The following is an 18858-nucleotide window of genomic DNA, read 5'->3' as shown; positions in this document are numbered from 1 at the left end:
GCTTTCACACAATGTTTATCTCCAAGAAAAGATTTTTGCCACCAACCTACAAGGCATCATAAAGGAATTTGAACTTGGGGGAGAGGAGTTGCCCAAACGGCTAGGATGGCCGAACTCGAATCTGGGGAACTGGATTCGAGTCTCTGCAATGACACTGAACATCCTGTGATCCTGAGCAAGTCACTTAATCTCCCCGTGCCTAACAAAAATGAATGTGTTCTCATGTAATGAAATTGGTGCTATGTAAAGCGCTCTGATACCCAATTCGGGTCAAGTTCGCGCTATATAAAACTCTGTAAAAAAACAAAGAACTGTTATATAGATGTGACCCACCAAAGTTCAGCACATCATTTGGTAATTATGTGATCATAGAAAACAAAGTATTGCAAATGCATGTTGGTTATTAATTAAGGTAAACTGATTAGTAGTCAAGACAAAGAAAACAAATACTAAAGATGCAACATGCATGTCATTGAATGTGAACTAGCTAAACTTTCAGACAACCACAACATGTTAAAGAAAATCAGAAAGGTTATGATAAAACTCACAGTGAGCCCAACAGGACAGCAATCTCAACATTCACATCCACCTATGTGCCTAGTACATGTATACATGTACTTACTGTTTCTCTGCTGGTCACTCTTCCAGCCGAGCATGGAGGATCGGCCAGGCAGCTTTCAGGACCCTCCATTACAGTGGTGTCAAGAAGGGTTGGCCCATTGATGAAGGTCCTCCCAGCCCTTATGGCACAGCTTCTCCCACCAGTTGTGGACACACTGCACTACAGTATGTGGTGATGTTCCTTAAGACGTGACCCTAAGCTGCATTGCTCAGCTCTGTATCCGGTCCCCAATAAATCTGAGGACACATGGCTACGAAGCTCCAATTAATGATGGTTAATACACTTCTGATTTTCAGAGAAAGGGGGACTTTTTATTCCCTCAGCCACATAGGGACACGATATGACAAAGGAGCAGCAGGATGGAGGATAATGCTTCTTTGAGGAAAGGATAGGCTCACATTGAAAATAAAATGTCTGACGTCTTCCTAAATGTCATTTCCTGTCTATTAGCACTAGGTGGGAAGCTCCACCCAGAGTGCAGAATCTTCATTCGGGGAAGGAGACAACCAACATGTACTAAAATAAATCCTAATGTGAGACAGTGACAAGTTCACATAAGGGAAGGGCCATGTATCTATTGTATCTGTTAGGCTATGCTTTTTGTTTGTTTTCCATAAAACATGCGTGTAGTATGTGAAATACTGTGATTGATTGCATGTTGCTCAGAATAAGTATAGCAATGGTGGAGAAAACTAATGGTTACCTTTTTTTTTACCTTGAGCATAGGACGTTAGTTGGTGACATTAAGCAAAGCAAACGGAGTTGTTTTAGGATGGTGATTATAGACAGTAAGCTGTTCCATCTTCTGGTTGTATGACTGTATTCCGCTTGCATTTATCACGCATGTCCTTCTGAAAACCGTCATTAGTGCGAAAGTATCTTTAGTACGCATTTGTTTAGCACGCAAGGCGTTATAACGATTTGCCTGGGGGGGGGGGGGGGGGAAATATTTTGGAATCCTTTTATTTGCTACTGACGGATGTAACATATGCAGCAGATGGGGCATACATCTGCAAGCATGTTCCATTCCTTAACTGCTAACACCACCATCCACAAACTTCAAACCCTCCCTAAAGTGCTGTTGAAATTATGCCATGATCGGATCTTGCACTTACGGCCCCTGTGTTGTTCACATTTGGAAGCAGGCACTGTTGTCCACAAATGACCCTTGATTCTCAAACTTCTGTTAAAGCCCAAAGTGGTACCAAACTGACAAGCTTACAAATGTGATAAATGAGGTTCGCAAGAACAATTTAGGTACTTCAAAATGTTTGTTGAAAATAACATAGTTTAGAAGACCAAGATTTGAATAGAAAGCTAGAGCCGCAAAACTTGTCCGCCCTTCTTGCAGGCGCCCCCATAGCTGTGAACAAGCAGCAGAAGTTGTGACCTTTTAAAGCTGAGTGAATCCGCCGGACTTAACTAAATTATCTACACTGGTTAGCTAGGCTGGGCAGCTTATGAGCAGGAAAGTATGGATACAGGGATCATTCGCCCGGGCCTGCATGAGGAGTCAGTTTATATTTCATTTATGTACGTCCTCTGTAAGCCTGGAGGAGCAGGCGTTAAAGGTTGTATGTGTGTACCCACCACTGGACAGCCACATGTGCACTGGGGAACACTTCGCAACCATTGACAGTGGCCAACATTTCGCCATTGTGGGTGTGGCTTGTGCAACCCCCTGCTTTGCTTGTGATGCACATGCCCTGGAAGACCCTGTACTATCAATGCACTCAACCCCGACTGTGTTATACTGGCAATGGTCAGACCTATCTCCTGAGGCGGAAAGCCGGCAGCGCCAGCTATCACCTGTAACTCTTTTTAAAAACATTGATTGTCACTAATTGTTGTGCTTTTTAAAACTCACTCGAAAGAAAGCTTTCCCCAGGGCACTCGCTCGTCCCTCTTGGCTCGCGCAGCGGACCCTAGCGCTGACGCCAAGCCGCCAAAACACACCTCCTGACGCCTGCCGGCGAGGACTGAGGCCACGCCCCTTTTTAGGCCACGCCCACCCACGCCGTGCATATTAAGCGCTGAACCGCAAGCGCCGGGTTAGTCAGACCTATCTCCTGAGGCGGAAAGCCGGGAGCGCCAGCTATCACCTGTAACTCTTTTTAAAAACATTGATTGTCACTAATTGTCGTGCTTTTTAAAACTCACTCGAAAGAAAGCTTTCCCCAGGGCACTCGCTCGTCCCTCTTGGCTCGCGCAGCGGACCCTAGCGCTGACGCCAAGCCGCCAAAACACACCTCCTGACGCCTGCCGGCGAGGACTGAGGCCACGCCCCTTTTTAGGCCACGCCCACCCACGCCGTGCATATTAAGCGCTGAACCACAAGCGCCCGGTTAGTCAGACCTATCTCCTGAGGCGGAAAGCCGGGAGCGCCAGCTATCACCTGTAACTCTTTTTAAAAACATTGATTGTCACTAATTGTTGTGCTTTTTAAAACTCACTCGAAAGAAAGCTTTCCCCAGGGCACTCGCTCGTCCCTCTTGGCTCGCGCAGCGGACCCTAGCGCTGACGCCAAGCCGCCAAAACACACCTCCTGACGCCTGCCGGCGAGGACTGAGGCCACGCCCCTTTTTAGGCCACGCCCACCCACGCCGTGCATATTAAGCGCTGAACCACAAGCGCCCGGTTAGTCAGACCTATCTCCTGAGGCGGAAAGCCGGGAGCGCCAGCTATCACCTGTAACTCTTTTTAAAAACATTGATTGTCACTAATTGTTGTGCTTTTTAAAACTCACTCGAAAGAAAGCTTTCCCCAGGGCACTCGCTCGTCCCTCTTGGCTCGCGCAGCGGACCCTAACGCTGACGCCAAGCCGCCAAAACACACCTCCTGACGCCTGCCGGCGACGACTGAGACCACGCCACTTTTTAGGCCACGCCCACCCACGCCGTGCATATTAAGCGCTGAACCACAAGCGCCCGGTTAGTCAGACCTATCTCCTGAGGTGGAAAGCCGGGAGCGCCAGCTATCACCTGTAACTCTTTTTAAAAACATTGATTGTCACTAATTGTTGTGCTTTTTAAAACTCACTCGAAAGAAAGCTTTCCCCAGGACACTCGCTCGTCCCTCTTGGCTCGCCCAGCGCACCCTAGCGCTGACGCCAAGCCGCCAAAACACACCTCCTCACAACTGCCGGCGAGGACTGAGCCACGCCCCTTTTTAGGCCACACCCTCTGCCTCCCCCCTCCCCCTTCAACTCCGATAAACCATGTGCCTCGGCCGGAAGCGCAGCGGACGAGCGCAGCGGGAGCGCCGTTTGCGCGCCGAAGGCGCGCCTAAGGCAAGCCCGTCTGCGCCCGTCCGCGCCAGACCGAGGCCCAGGACCCCTGATTCTGCCATTCCAGCACCTTTGAGGTACACCCAGGAAGCCCTCCTCAATATCAGGGACTCCATCCCCACTCCCTGTTACAGCACGACCCAGTTAAAGGACGGACAATCCTGCTGTTCAAGCTGCCCCTTTAGGCTAATACCTCGACTTCCTCCGAAACCGAGTTGGATAAAGATGGCCCTGCTTAACTGCAGATCACTTCCCAAACATCAAAGGGAAATCAACATGATGCTGCATAATTCGGAGTACGAGGTCCTCTTTCTGACCGAAACTTGGATCAACCCCAACTCAGACCCAGACATGGTTCAAGCGCTACCTCCGGGCTATCTAATTAAACATCACGACAGATCCTCGGGGATTGGAGGCGGAATAGCGATCATCTATCGTGACTACCTATCCTGCCAACTTAAGGACAGCCCAATCCAGGACTGTGAAAACATTCTGTTTTCAATTCACCTACCCCCATCCACCACCCTTTCAGGGATTCTAGTTTACCGCCCCCCAGGGCAGCAGAAACTTTTTTGCAGCTCCCTTTTGGAGTCCACCTCCTCTCTTTCCTGCTCATACCCCAATTTTACGGTCCTAGGAGATTTAAATCTCCATCTCGACGACCCCACAGAATACATCGCCGAAGACTTAATAAAAGAACCTAGCCACCCTTAACCTCCACTTGAAAAGTAATCTACCCACCCACTCCAAGGGCCACTTGCTAGACCCAATTTTTACCACCTTGTCGAGTCTAGCAGTGAGTACCCCCCTCCCTGTCCCTTGGTCAGACCACTTCATAATCCCTTTCAAGATCCTACTCTCGTCGGAAACTCTGGCTAAAGACCCCCCCCAAGAACCAGGCCGTCCGTGGCAAAAATTGGATACATTCTCCTGGACTCAAGTACTCATTTCTACTATTCCGAGTCTTGACCCAGACCCCTCCATAGCTGACACCCAACTTCGCGATTGGATTAATCAATCTCTTGATAACATCCTTCCAGTTAAATCCCTCCCCAGTAAAAAGAAAACTCCTAAGTCCCCCTGGTACACGCAGGATCTACGAGGACTAAGGAAAAGATGCAAAAGGCTTGAACCCCTCTGGAGAAGAGACTGGGCCGCTGCAAGTAAGAACGAGTACAGGACTGCCCTCAGACAATATAAAACTTGCATAAAAAGTACCCAGGCATCCTTCTTCGAGCAAAAAATCCTAGATGCAGCCAACTCGGCCAGAGAAACGTACCAAATAGTACGCCTCCTTACCAAAACCCCAGTTCCCCCACCCATGCCAGACCCGTCAGGCTCCAGATGCAATCAGCTAGCGGAGTTTTTCTCTAAAAAAAATTCTACCATCCTCAAATCCCGACCCTCCACCCACTACCCCCCCGCCCCCCATTACCCCCTCCCCGGTTCAGAGGCCCCCTGCCTCCAAACCTTTGCTCAGATCACCACAGAACTTTTCCTATCCTCTCTACATTCAGTCAAGAGTGGGGCGCCATCAGACCCAGTTCCTATGAGCAAACTGAAACTGGTCGCCCCCACGGTCGCCCTCCCCTTCACCAGTCTAATTAATGCCTCCCTGGCACTGGGCATAGTCCCAGACAACTGGAAAAAAGCCACAGTCAGGGCACTCCTAAAAAAAAACCTTACCTCGACCCTTTGGAACCATCAAACTTCAGACCCATCTCTCTCCTCCCCGCCATCAGTAAAGTGGCCGAGCGCATTGTTAACCACCAACTGTCTCTCTTCCTAGAAACCAACAAACTTCTGCGCCATTCCCAGACAGGGTTCAGACCAGGACAGGGTACAGATACCGCCCTACTTGCTGTGGTCGAGGAGGCAAGAACCATAATAGATCAGGGAGGATCAGTGGCAGTGATCCTCCTTGATCTGAGTGCCGCCTTCGACACAGTAGACCATGCGATCCTCATCCATCGGCTCAGCATGATAGGAGTATCTGGCACAGCCCTGTCCTGGATCAAATCCTTCCTGGAAGAGAGAACATTCCAAGTGTCCGACGGCACTGCCCAATCGAAACCACTTTCGCTTCAGTGTGGGGTCCCCCAGGGTTCTTCCCTGAGCCCCACACTTTTTAACGTGTACATGTCCCCGCTAGAAGACATCACATCACCATTTGGCATAAAAACAGTTATGTATGCCGATGACACTCAATTGGTGGTGTCCATCATCCAAGCTAATAAAAGCCTAGACAATCTGGCAGCCTGCCTGGAAAATATCTTCCAGTGGATGTGCGAATCACGCCTAAAACTGAACGGCGAGAAGTCCGAGATCCTACTCCTGGGAAACCCTCGCAAATTCCCTTCATCCCTCATATGGCCAGACTGTATGGGTCCCCCTCCAACCCCTAAAACAGAAGTCAAGAGTCTCGGCATTTGGCTAGACCAAGACCTTAACTTTAAATCTCAGGCAAGAAAAACTGCAGGCACCTGCATTGGCCTCATCAAAACAGCTAGGAAGGTCCTCCATCTAATCCCCTTCCAATCTAGGAAGCTGCTCATACAGGGCCTAGTAAACTCCAGATTGGACTATGGGAACGTCCTTTACTTGGGAGCCCCCGCTTCGGTCATTCACAGACTACAATGCGCACAAAACGCCGCGGCCAGAATCTTAACAGGGACCAAGTCAAAATGCTCTGTGAAACCAGCCCTCAAAAGCTTGCACTGGCTTCCTGTTCATCGAAGGATAACCTTTAAGACCCTCTGCATCACACACAAGATAATGCACAGCAGAGGTCCACCCATCCTGAGCTCTCTGGTAAAACCCCATCAGTCCAACAGACAACTGAGATCAGACGCCCTCTCCCTGGCCAGCATTCCCAGAATCTATAAGACCCGTTCTGGAGGGAGACTGTTCTCATACAACGCCCCAAAGCTATGGAACTCTCTGCCAATCTCTATCCGTAGAGAACACAACCTACTGGCTTTCCGTAGACAACTAAAAACATGGCTCTTCCCATAGTCTTCCCCCCCTCTGGAAACATAGGTCGATCTACAGCGCTGGGACGCCCTAGGGTAGCTACGCGCTTAACAAATCCGTTTCCAATTCCAATGGCTGGGTGGTTGAAAAGTGTCAGCACTCCACCCATCCTCTGTTGTGTTTACTAGGTTTGCGTTAAGTGGCCATGGGTATGCCCAGATGTGGGTCCCTTGCTCCCTGTGCCACTGGATTCAAGCTAGCCTGGCTAATGAGGAGTGAAACCCTGAACCGTCCCAGGATGCTTGTTTCTGGTCCAGGAAGGACCTGCCCTGGCAGTTTGGGCTGGACTGTTCCCATGAGGAGCACGGCCAAGACTAATTTGCATAGGGCTGAGTCCAAACTGGGGTTTCGTAGTGAACAAAAGAACAATGGAATAAACCCAGATCTGTGACTGGTTTGGTGGTTGAAAATTTTCAGTACTCCATCTATCACCTTGTTGTGTTTCCTAACAAAGTGACGCTTGGCACACTATTCATGCAATGTGGGATGCTCTACGTGAAATTGCAGACTGACTTCAAGGACTCCCTCCGATGACATGGCCACTGTTCAGTCACCTTTCATCCTGCATGCATGCCATCTTACCTTGAACCCAGATGGGACCACGATGACCCAGGAGCAGTTGGTTGATGGAGGATAGGCTGCAGGGTAATTTGGAGATAATATGTATCCATTGGGTTTCGTCATTGTGCTGCCACACTGTGCTATAGAAGGAGAAAATGTATTAGCTGTAACCTGAAGATATCCAGATATAAAACTGTAGATAGTCTTTAGCACATGTAGAATACATTCCACGGAAGCACAGTCGGCTAAAGTCAGCAGCACTAAGCCTGCTTACCATCGTCCACTCTGCAAATACAAGCAGGTTATAGACCGTTCTCAAAGGCTCTTCCCTCTGGAAGCCCTTCATCGGCCATGCAAGACTTTTAAAAAACATCTTGGTTCAGGAAACACTGAAGCTCTTTCTGTTAGAGGTATTAGCGCTACATAAATACTCCCATGTAATTTGGGGCCATATGTATCAACATTTCCTTTTGCGATTCCTAACTAGCGATTTTTAAGGAATCGCTATTTAGAAATCGCAAAATGGTATGTATGTAGAAATCAGCTTCTTTTTAGCGATTTCTTAAAATTCCTTAATTGCGATTAGCAAATTGCTAATCGCAATTAAGGAATAATTTCCCATTCATTTCTATGGGCCAGGAGGCCCATAGGAATGAAGGGGAAATGTGCGATTAGCAATTAGCTAATCGCAAATTGAGAATATTTTCAAGGGAGCAGGGGTGTCCAAAGGACACCCTGCTGCGCCCCTGAAAATGACATGTGTGCGCATATGGCGCACATACAGGACTAAGGGCATGTATGAGCGTCACATGACAACTTTTTGTTTTAAAAAAAAATGCTTTTTTTAAAGGAATTCGCAAATTACCACCAACTTGAAGTTGGTGGTAATTTGCGATTCCTTAGGGACAATTAGAAATATTTTATTGCATCATACATTGCATTTAAGGAATCGCAAATTTTGCGATTCCTTAAATGCAAAATAAGGAATCGCAAATTGTGCGATTCCTCATTTTGAACCACGTTTGCTTAATACATACCATATTGAGAATTCGCATTCGCAAAGGCCGAAATTCTGCTAATTTTGGCCCTTGCAAATGCGAATTTCAATGATACATATGGCCCTAAATGACTTATAGGCTGGAAAGGGAATTCTGATGATATTACTGGCGTCTAATGTATGGCACAATATCATAATGTGTAAAATTCTCTTAAAGGTCAGAGTATGGTCTCTCAGCACATCCACCAAGCTTGCTCAGTTTTCATACAGGACATGCATCCCGAGTATCAATCTGGTTTATTTCCCATGCTAACAAAGAACACACATCATGAAAATGGAACTATGGTTAAATGGCACCAACTGCACATGCACCATGAGTGCCAGCCCAAATGAATATGAACACTGGATACACAATATGAAGACTGCATATGTTAATTCGATGCATTCTGCTTAGCTACTGAGCATACAGTGGGTATCGGGTGTCATGTAATTTCTAGGAATCCCCAGGACCTGCGCGTTTTGGATGATCTAAACTGAGGCCTTGGTGTCCAGACCACTTCCGGACACCCGCACAGGATATGTCAGACGTTAGACCAGCTAGCTCTAAAGTGCAACTACCACGCCCCTGTATCTTACAGTGATTTAGGTAGTTTCTGGCGGTTCCATGTTTAAATATCGATGTAAAAAATATAGTTTAATAAAATATCAGTGCAATAATATTGAATACAAAAATATTGACTCCCTATATTTAAACAGGTAAGTACAATAATATTGAATCAAAAATATTGAAGTAAAAAATATAGATGTAAAAAATATTGTCTAAAAAAATATATACAACTTAAAATGTATTAAATATTATTAATATTTGTAACAAAATAAATTACATTTCATATATATTTTAACTAAATATAACAAATAAACGTAATTATATATGAACACAAAAATGTGTACATATACATATATTTACTTAAATACATTTTATTAAATATTATCTTTATTTAATTGATGAACTTTTTAAATTATATAAAAATAAAATATATACATATATCAATAATTATAAAGAAAATAAAAAATCCTATAATTCATTATCACATTAAAGAATTACAAACAACCTATATTTCACAACACAATAATTACAATAGCAGGAACAATGTTGGATAGCAGTGGGGTAAAAATTACTATTCCCACTTCAGTGAGTGCAACAGCAGGGAAAGTGTTGGATAGCAGAGGGGTAAAAATAACTATTCCCACTCCAGTGATTGCAACAGTAGGGAAAGTGTTGGATAGCGGAGGGGTAAAAGTGGCTATTCTCACTCCAGTGAGTGCAACAGTTGGAAAAGTGCTGGATAGTGGAGGGGTTACATTTACTATTCCCACTCCAGAGAGTGCAACAGTAGGGAAAGTGTTGGATAGCGGAGAGGTAAAAACTACTATTCCCGCTCCAGTGAGTGCAGCAGTAGAGAAAGTGTTGGATAGCGGAGGGGTAAACATTACTATCCCACTCCACTGAGTGAAAAGCAGGGAAAGTGCTGGATACCACACCAATAAAAAAAATAAAACATCAACATGTTTGTTAAATTTAATTTCCATTATTAACATAAATAATATTGAAATTTAAATATACTAATATTAAAAAATATAATAAACATTCATTAATTACACATTTTTTAACATTATAATATCCACAACACACACCTAAAATAATTACATAATTACAATTAATATATTAATAATACAAATTACTTAACAAATAAATAATAATTAATCAATTAAAAAAAATAAACTACGCCCCGCCCTTCCCACCATTTACACCTATAAACACCACAATACACAACTAAAATTAATTAAACAATTACCCTAATAATAAATAATTAATTAATTTAAATTAATTAACAACTAATTATCAAACAATTATTAATAAATTAATGTACACATTTAACTCAATAACATCACAATTATACAATTATGAATACATATAAATTGTTTAATAAATGTGATATAATTAAATTACTTCCCACCCTATTTCCCTATAAACCCACAGCCCACTAACGAACTAAAAACACAAAATTCAATTTAAATGTTTTTAACTAATATAAATAATAAATAAAATATATATATTTACATTTCTTCCCACCCTATTCTCCGATAAACCCACAGCCCGCTACGGGACTAAAAAAGCAAAATTGCATTAAAAAAAATATTAACTACTAAAATGTTAACACGTATACTAAAAATAAAACAAATTCTCATACAAAATATTAAAATACATAACATTAATAATAAATCGATATTTTTAACAACTATATTTTTGTAAACAATATTTAACACTTCGATATTTTTGCAATAGATATTACTTACCTAACAATCGATATTGTTGACCACAATATTTTTTCCATCGATATTTCTATCCACCTATATTTTTACCTCGATATTGCTGTACATCGATATTTATACATCGATATTCTAGCGCTGTACCTTTCTGGCAATCGCTTTACATGACAACCCTGATTCCTCAGGGATTGTGGAAAACAGTGCATTACTTTTCGCTCCGTAACTCGTGCTAACTTATTCTCGGAAAACACACAGGTTGGCGGTTAGGACGTTTTCGATAAGTATTTATTGATCCAGCGACAGTCTTGTGTTGCGACAATCAGGAGACAGAAGCATACTAAAGAAATCGCAAGTGCTGATATGGTAAACAGTAGATACATTTCTAGCATAGTGTTAAGAAGATGAACATATACAATTCAAATAAAAAAAATTGCATACTCCTATAATGTGTGCCCTAAGTAATTTGCCTAAATATACCAAGCCTAGATCTGTATGTGTAGCATGTATGTGTGCATAAGTCTATATAGCCAAGCATCCCCTAGGGAACTCCAACCCCCTCACCTGATGGTAGAGAATTAGGGACCCCGTCACTTCTCCAAGCATGACACCCCACAAAGGATGTCAGACCGCTGTGTGTCGAAGATTCAGCATGCAGGACCCTGTGTTAGCTTGGAAGGAATTCTCCTCTGATTTGTAGGGAGGAATAAGGTTCTTATATACTAGAGTGGTCATTCCAGAGTTTCTTCTAGAATCAATATGTTTTGAAAACAATCAAAACTATTTTGGAAACAATCCTAAATGTTTTCTAAAACAACGAGATCATGCACAGCGGGCTGTTGGCCAAGGATAAAAAAAGTGGTGACCTTTATACAGAATAATTATGCTGTGCCTGAAGAAATGTTTATGATAGAATACTAAGAGCCTTGTGTCAAAGAGACAGGAGCAAGCTACTAGGTAAAAGATCCCCTATTTCAGACCCGGGATTGTCGTGTGGATGGAACAATATATGTAAAAAGGGGTATACATGGCAAGACTAGCCTAATGGACATGACACGGGCCTTCCGCCATCATACCCAGATACACTGCAAACTTATGAAACTGGCATATTGGATACACAGAAGAATAAGCAAACGTGCACTCAAGTTACCCCACACACCTATTTTACTGGCACACTCAGCACTGCTCATGTATGGAGTATATTCACTTGATATACATCCCCCAAATACAAGCTATCTATAGGTCGTGTCATTTAACATAGATGCAGGGTTTCTCTGTCTGTGCAGTCTGGACCCTGAACATTACTTCCCATGAGCAAGGTGGGGCGTGAAGGGTCAGAAAAAGTAAGTATAACCAGTAGAAGCAGATATCCTTAAAAGTCTTGATAAGGGTGTACCACCTGCCCTATTTAAACATTTGGTCTGCCCTGTGTTTTCTACATAGTGATCTAGACAATCGTTGATTACACTAAGGGCGCTTCACATTTTTGTAAGTCTAGGGACGGCTGGTTAGATGGTTTCTTGAAAATATCTCCCACACACAGTTGAGCGTGAGTGTTGTTAGACCAGGATATAGGTAATGGGACCTGGGATATGGGTGGGAAGATTTTAGGCATAGCACTGGAAAACCCTGCATCAATCTTGTGCAGATTATACAGAATGGCCAAGCTGCAGCAAAATACATCACCCACAGTGGGCTGTACACCACCGACCACTTGGATGAAGCAGTCGGTACCAGCGTGATGCTTCGTCGCCATGTGTGGATGAGATCTACAGGCTTCTCTACTGGCATTTAGGCGTCACTGATGGACATGTCATTTGATTTCACCTGACTTTTCTGTGAGAAGGCAGACTCCGCTCTGGTGACCTTTTTAAAGAGAGCAGAGTAAAAGCATGCCTTTTCCCTTTCAGGGCCTCAGAAGGGGTTTGACTAAGTTTCACCTCTGCAACAACAGCCCTCCCCTGCCCCCAAACCTTTCAGGGTCAGGGATCCAGCCAACACCATCAGGTACGCAGGAGCAATGTACTGCTTATTCACTGGCCCCTCCCACAACTGCCACAAATCACTTGCCCTCTGTGGCCATCCTTTTAAAGTCATGAAAAGGTATTAGCTTTACAGGTGACAGAGTATCACACCCAGCAGATTGGCGCTTCAAATTGTTCGATTTGCACTACCATTCCTTTCCTCTCTGCCGTATGCAGCATCTATACCAGACCGGCCGTGACCATTTGTCCTTCTTACTGAACAAAGTCCAGGCTCTTTTGGACAAAGGCGTCATCTAGAGCGAAGTGGTAGCAGAAGTAGATACTGAATGCTACTTGTTACTCCTGTTCTTTCCTAGTTCTGAAGACGGAGGGAGGTTTTAGTCCGATGTTAGACCTTTTCCAGCTCAACTTCTTGCTCATGAAGGACAAATTTAAGATGCTCAAGTTAGCCCAAGTTCTATCTAACCTGCATTCAGTCTACTGGAAGGAAGCGTTGAATTTGCAGTATTCCTAATTCCAAATCGTCTTCATGCAGTCCCACGGGCATTACATGCTAATCAAGGTCACCCACAAGCATTTTCAGTCTTCTGCTCCCCTTCGACCTCACCAGTGCCAACCAGGTGTTCACAAAACTTATAGTGATGATCTCTGAAGGTTCTGCAATACCAGTATTTCAATACCTCAACGACTAGCTGCCGAAGGCAGGCTTGCCACTGATAATAGGGAACCATCTCACATCTTTGAGGTTCTTGAGCAATGTGCCGAAGTCACACCTAACTCCTTTCAAGAGTCTCTCATTTGTTGGAGCTATTCTGGACATGGTGCTCTTTCAAGGCTTTCCACCAGTTCAACGAGTTCAGTGCATTTGGTCTATGATTTCTTTTTGTCAACCTCTATTTTGGGTATCAATGACAGTGGCTCTGAGGCTTCTTGGCCTCCTCTCCTCCTTAATCCTGTTTATGCAACACCCCAGATGGCATATGCAGACTCTGCCATGGGATCTGAAATCGTATTTGGCTCAGTCATGGGAACCTGGTTGGACTCTTTCCAGGTTACGAAGTAGACTGCAAAAAAACCTGCAGTGGTGGCTGCTCGACTGCAATTGGACTGGTGACACCCGCCCCCAGCCACCCCAAGTTGACAGTTGTTCTGGATGCATTGCTCACAGTTTGCATAGGCCATCTGTTTAAACACTCATACTCTCGCAATTGGATGATTGTAACACCCTGCTCAATTGCCTCCCAGACGCCACAGCCCCTTAAGCGTATCTTACAAGTCAAACCATTTCTCTTCCAGGAACTGAAGAAATATGATCACAACATCACAATCCTGATAAAACTCCAATGGCTCCCCTTGCCAGCCTGCACCATCTTAAAAACCAGCTTCACCATTTGCAAAAATATCACAATCCTGTGCCCCGGTTGTCTTGCAAACAAACTCACTATCTCTGGTGGTTCTTGGCACATTTTCAGCCAGAACCCCATCAGACTACAAACTAAGAAGTATTACATTTAAAAAGAAAAAAAAAAGTCAACAGGCCCTTTCCATCTGTTTCCATCTATTTTGAACAATAGCCATGTATCTATTGGGACTGCCCCACCATTGTTCCAGTTTAGGTAAGGGTTAAAGACGCACCTTTTTAAAGAACGCTACATCACAATCCATTAACCATCCATAAACCAGATACCTCTTCCATCACTAATTCACTTTATTTTCTGATGCCTTTTGGCTAGAAGAAACACCACACATATATTTCCTCCCTGGTTCGAGCTACATCACATCAGACTAACGTGTCTTACAGATTGTTCAGCTAGACTATGCCATTATTTTAATTTTGTCCTCCACTTCGTATTTCCCCCAACACCAGAGCAATTTTCGTCAACCTACATCGCTGTTGATTTACATGAAGTCAATCTCATGCTGGCCAAAGGCTGCATCAAGCGGGTGCCTGACTGAGAGAGAGGCGAGGGATGCTATTCTAACTACTTCCATGCCCTGAAGAAGGATAGAGGTCTATAGTGGCATCTAGCCCGTGAAAGCCTTTCTGAAGTAGGACAGATTCAAAATGCTCTCTAACTAAATGGGGTGCGTGGTCTTGCAGGTATCTATCCTGCAATCTGACAAATGTTTTCTATGGTTCACGGTGGGGTGGGAACAGTTCTAATTCATGCTGCCATTTGGCCTTAACTTGCCCCTTAAAGGGGTCATAAAAGTAACGATAGTGGTTGCAGTTCATCTTCGGAGATAGGAGATGCATGTAGTCCATGTTCCTTGGTGGGCTCACCTCATTCATTCACAGACCACCTTCAGAAAACAGCCATGCAGTAGATCCCTTAAGGATTTTCCATCAACAAGCTGGAATTTCACATGAGCCCCAGGATGAGGATACCCCTTATAGGGGCTATCCTGGACATGGTAACATTCAAGGCATTTTACCACAGCACGGGGTAGGGGCATTCAGAATATTATCATGACATTTTAGGCTGAGTCAAGTGTCTCGGCGATAGCGGATTACGAGCAGCTAATCACACTCCATCTTGCCTCTACAAAAGAGTGCGCTTTAAGACACTTTTGACGGCCTTTAGGGTATGGTCGGCGGTACGACGTCTAGTAGGGTTAACTAAAATAAATTATGATACACCATTTGTACAGAACTCAGAGTTGCCCGATATTATTAACAACCAATATTTCCAGAAATTGATAAACTCTGGTATAACTCAGGTTGGATGTCTTTTCACACCAGGAGGTTTAAAATCTTTTGGAGAAATAAAAGAGGAATTCTTACTACCTAATAGGGATTTTTTTTAATACTTACTGGTGAGAGATTTTTTCTTAAGAAAGATAGGAGGTATACAGAAAGCTGATGGCGGTGAACTAGTGGTGAGTTTAAGCACCGAATATTGGACAAATGTATGTATTATTAAATCATTATATGAAAGACGTTTTGGGAAAATGTTCAGAATAGTGGCAGGAGATGTTAGGAATAACAGACAATGATTTTTAAGAATCTTGTTTTAATACCTTAGAGATTTTAATGCCCGCTAATCTCCAGGCACAATTTTATAAAACATGCTTTAAATTGTATTATACGCCATATTGGATCGCTAAGTGGGGAGAGTGGGGAGAGGGCTCTCTTTCTTGTCCAAGATGTGCACTTTATAAGGCAGATTTGATACACATGTTTGCCACTTGCCAGGAACTCATATCGCTGATACGAGAAATAGAGACGTTTTTGGTAGGAAAGTTACGGATATAGGTGCAAATTACCCCACAGGTAATAATGTTGGGAATAAATAACCTGGGCTTAGAAGAAGGTGGGGCCTTGAACTATATAGGTATGGCAGTTTATAGAATTGTCAAAGCATCAGTATGGCTTAACCCTAATCCACCTACCTTTCAGCAGTGGCTAGCTCACTTCATGAAAACCTATAGCCTCGAGAAAGCTAGATATGATAGAAGGGGCATTAAGGCAAAAAGGAAAGGATGGAAAATCTGGCAATACCTTACGATATGGAGGGATCAAATGGAGGAACAGGTTTTTGAGATAATTCATTGTTAAGACATAAAGTCAGTAGAGATCTTACATATGCACTTTATCGAAATGTTGTACCAATTTGGCTGCTAGAATTTGGCTGCTAGAATTTGGCTGCTAGAATTTGGCGCAATGATGCACTGGCACTTTGAGATTTTTGCAGAGGGTGTTATAATGCAGCCCAGCTTCTTGCAGTTTACTAAGCCCTCCACTCCATCTTTGGTCTGTCCAAATCTGTAGCACACCTTCGGGCCCCGCGGACTCAGCTGGGGGCTATAGGCCTTTGATGCTGGTGGCTCTGACCTCTGAGCCGCAGGGCCCGAGGGATCCAGACCTGGATCCGGTTCGGCGCAGGTTGACCTCACAACACCTCCCCGGCGCCGTTCCTCTGAAGATGCCTCTGCCACCTTCGATGCCGGTTGTGTCCTCGGCCGGGATCGATCCCGGCCACTCCCTCGACTTGGACACGGAGCCAGACTGGTGTCGACTGACATCGGTATCGGCGCCGACTGGTACTTTTGTACCACTGTTCCACCTTGGTGTTTTTTCGCCCTGAGCGGCAGCCAGAGGAGGGTGAGGAGGACTGGGAGGGGTCTGTTGACCCTCTGGCAGACCAGCAGGAAGAGATGAGTTGGGTGAGGCCAGTGGTCTTGATACCCTTCCCCGACCTTGGTATGCTTTCCCCCCCTACCATGGCCACGGAGGAGGGAGCCTCCTATGTTGTGTAGGGCCGGCTGAGGCCTTGGGCCTTGAGCTTCCTATAGCGGCAATCAAGACTAACCTCCTGACTGAGGTGCTTCAGCCAGCACTTGGTCCAAGCCCAGCACAGGGGCTCCTATGGATAGGATGATTGCTTGATGGCCCCAGGTGACCCAATTTTCCTCACCCTACACCCTACCCCCGTGAGTTTTGTGGCCCATGCCTCAAAATCCAAAGGCACGTTTCCTACTGCTCTCCCAGATAGGGAATCCAAGAAGCTGGACCAGCTTGGGAAGAAGATTTCTTCCACCAGCTTAGGACTGCGGTCGGTAAACACTACATGTCTCTTAGGCCGGTACACCCACTCTGTGTGGGACACTGTTGTGCAAGTGCTGCCACAGTGCCTGGAGGAGGCTTGGGCTGTACTCTCCTGTGCGGTCACAGAGGGTAGAGACGCAGCAGAGTTTGCCATTCGATATGGTCTGTATACCGCAGCCTCACTGGGTAGGACGATCTCTATGTTAGTAGCATCGAGACGCTACACCTGGCTGAGGTCCACTGGCTTTTCCGGGCATGTCCAATTAACCCTTTTGGACATGCCCTTTGATGGCCGTTGCCTGTTTGGCGACAAGGAGTACAATGCACTTGAGCGCTTCAAGGACTGGAGCTATGGCCAGATCCTTGGGCCTCACTGCCACCTCTCGCCCCGTTCAGTCTGCCTTTCGCCCCTTTCGTGACTGCGAAGCGGTGCCCCACCATATTCCACCCAGGGCCACTGGCCGGCGCAAGCTACCCAGCCTCTGCGCGGCCCGGGACGTGGGACCCAGCGATGTGGGTCTGGGGGCCAGAAGACGAGCCAGTCTACCAGTTCCCCCCTCTGCTTCAGCCGCCAAACCTTCCTAGTCTGGACTTTCAGGGCCACCGGTTGCCAGTGAGCAGCAGGATCTGTCATCACCTGACACAACATCATGTCGGTGTTTTTTTCAGAGTCCGAAGGGGCTTCCTCCCCTTCACGACTACCCTTCCCTCCATGCCACCAACACTCCATCGCATTTCGGAGGATCACTTAACCCATCTCTGTCACGAAGTTACGGCTCTCTTGGCCAAGGAAGCTATTGAGCGAGTCCCTGTGCCAATACTAGGTTGTGGTTGTTATTCCCACTACTTCCTGGTACCTAAGAAGGACAAAGGCCTGACATCTATCTTGGATCTCAGGGACATCAACCGTTTCCTCCGGAGGAGAAGTTCAAAATGTTGACATTAGCTCAGGTCCTGTCTGCCCTCAACCCTGGAGACTGGATGGTAGCGTTGGACTTGGAATTGGTGCGGACACGTACGGAACCCCCTGCCACAGCTCACACCGCACACACTACGGTGGTGTGAAGATACCCAATCAAATACCTGGTCTTTGAACAAGAAAACAATTATGACCTGAAATAGGAGAAGAATCCAACATACAAAGCTCAACCGCTAAACAAAACGTCACATACAGTCCTTAACCAACCCCTGGAATTACCGATAACATCAGCTATTCTCTACATCCAGATACAACTTTACCTGTGGCATAAAGATTCCTTTTAAAGTCCACTTCGTGGAAGAAATAGCACCTAGTCGCACTGCAATAGAAATTGAAGAGAAAACCCCCCCACCCCTTTTTAACTTCTGTATATATTTGTTACTACAATTGTTAGTCTTTTTGCTTTTGGCCCTGAAGAAGGTGATTCAACTATCTGTCATCACCGAAACGTACGTAGGCCGTACACTCTAAAGACCTGGACAATGTTCTGCTGATTGAAGAACAATGTATAGATTGGC

The 18858-nt window shown here is 45.1% G+C and overlaps 1 protein-coding gene across 1 annotated transcript in view; it reads right to left on the bottom strand.

Annotated features, from left to right (window-relative positions):
* LOC144826068 (astacin-like metalloendopeptidase) overlaps positions 1 to 18858 on the bottom strand; it is a 489262-nt gene that overhangs the window by 97056 nt on the left and 373348 nt on the right. The window contains exon 11 of the mRNA XM_078684379.1: positions 7524 to 7642. Within this exon, the coding sequence (XP_078540505.1) occupies positions 7524 to 7642 (119 nt within the window). The remainder of the gene's footprint in view (positions 1 to 7523; positions 7643 to 18858) is intronic.

The sequence above is a fragment of the Lissotriton helveticus genome, chromosome 3_2, assembly GCF_964261635.1.
Source record: "Lissotriton helveticus chromosome 3_2, aLisHel1.1, whole genome shotgun sequence".
In the NCBI taxonomy this organism is placed as follows: domain Eukaryota; kingdom Metazoa; phylum Chordata; class Amphibia; order Caudata; family Salamandridae; genus Lissotriton; species Lissotriton helveticus.
This window is presented reverse-complemented; position numbering and strand designations above follow the sequence as displayed.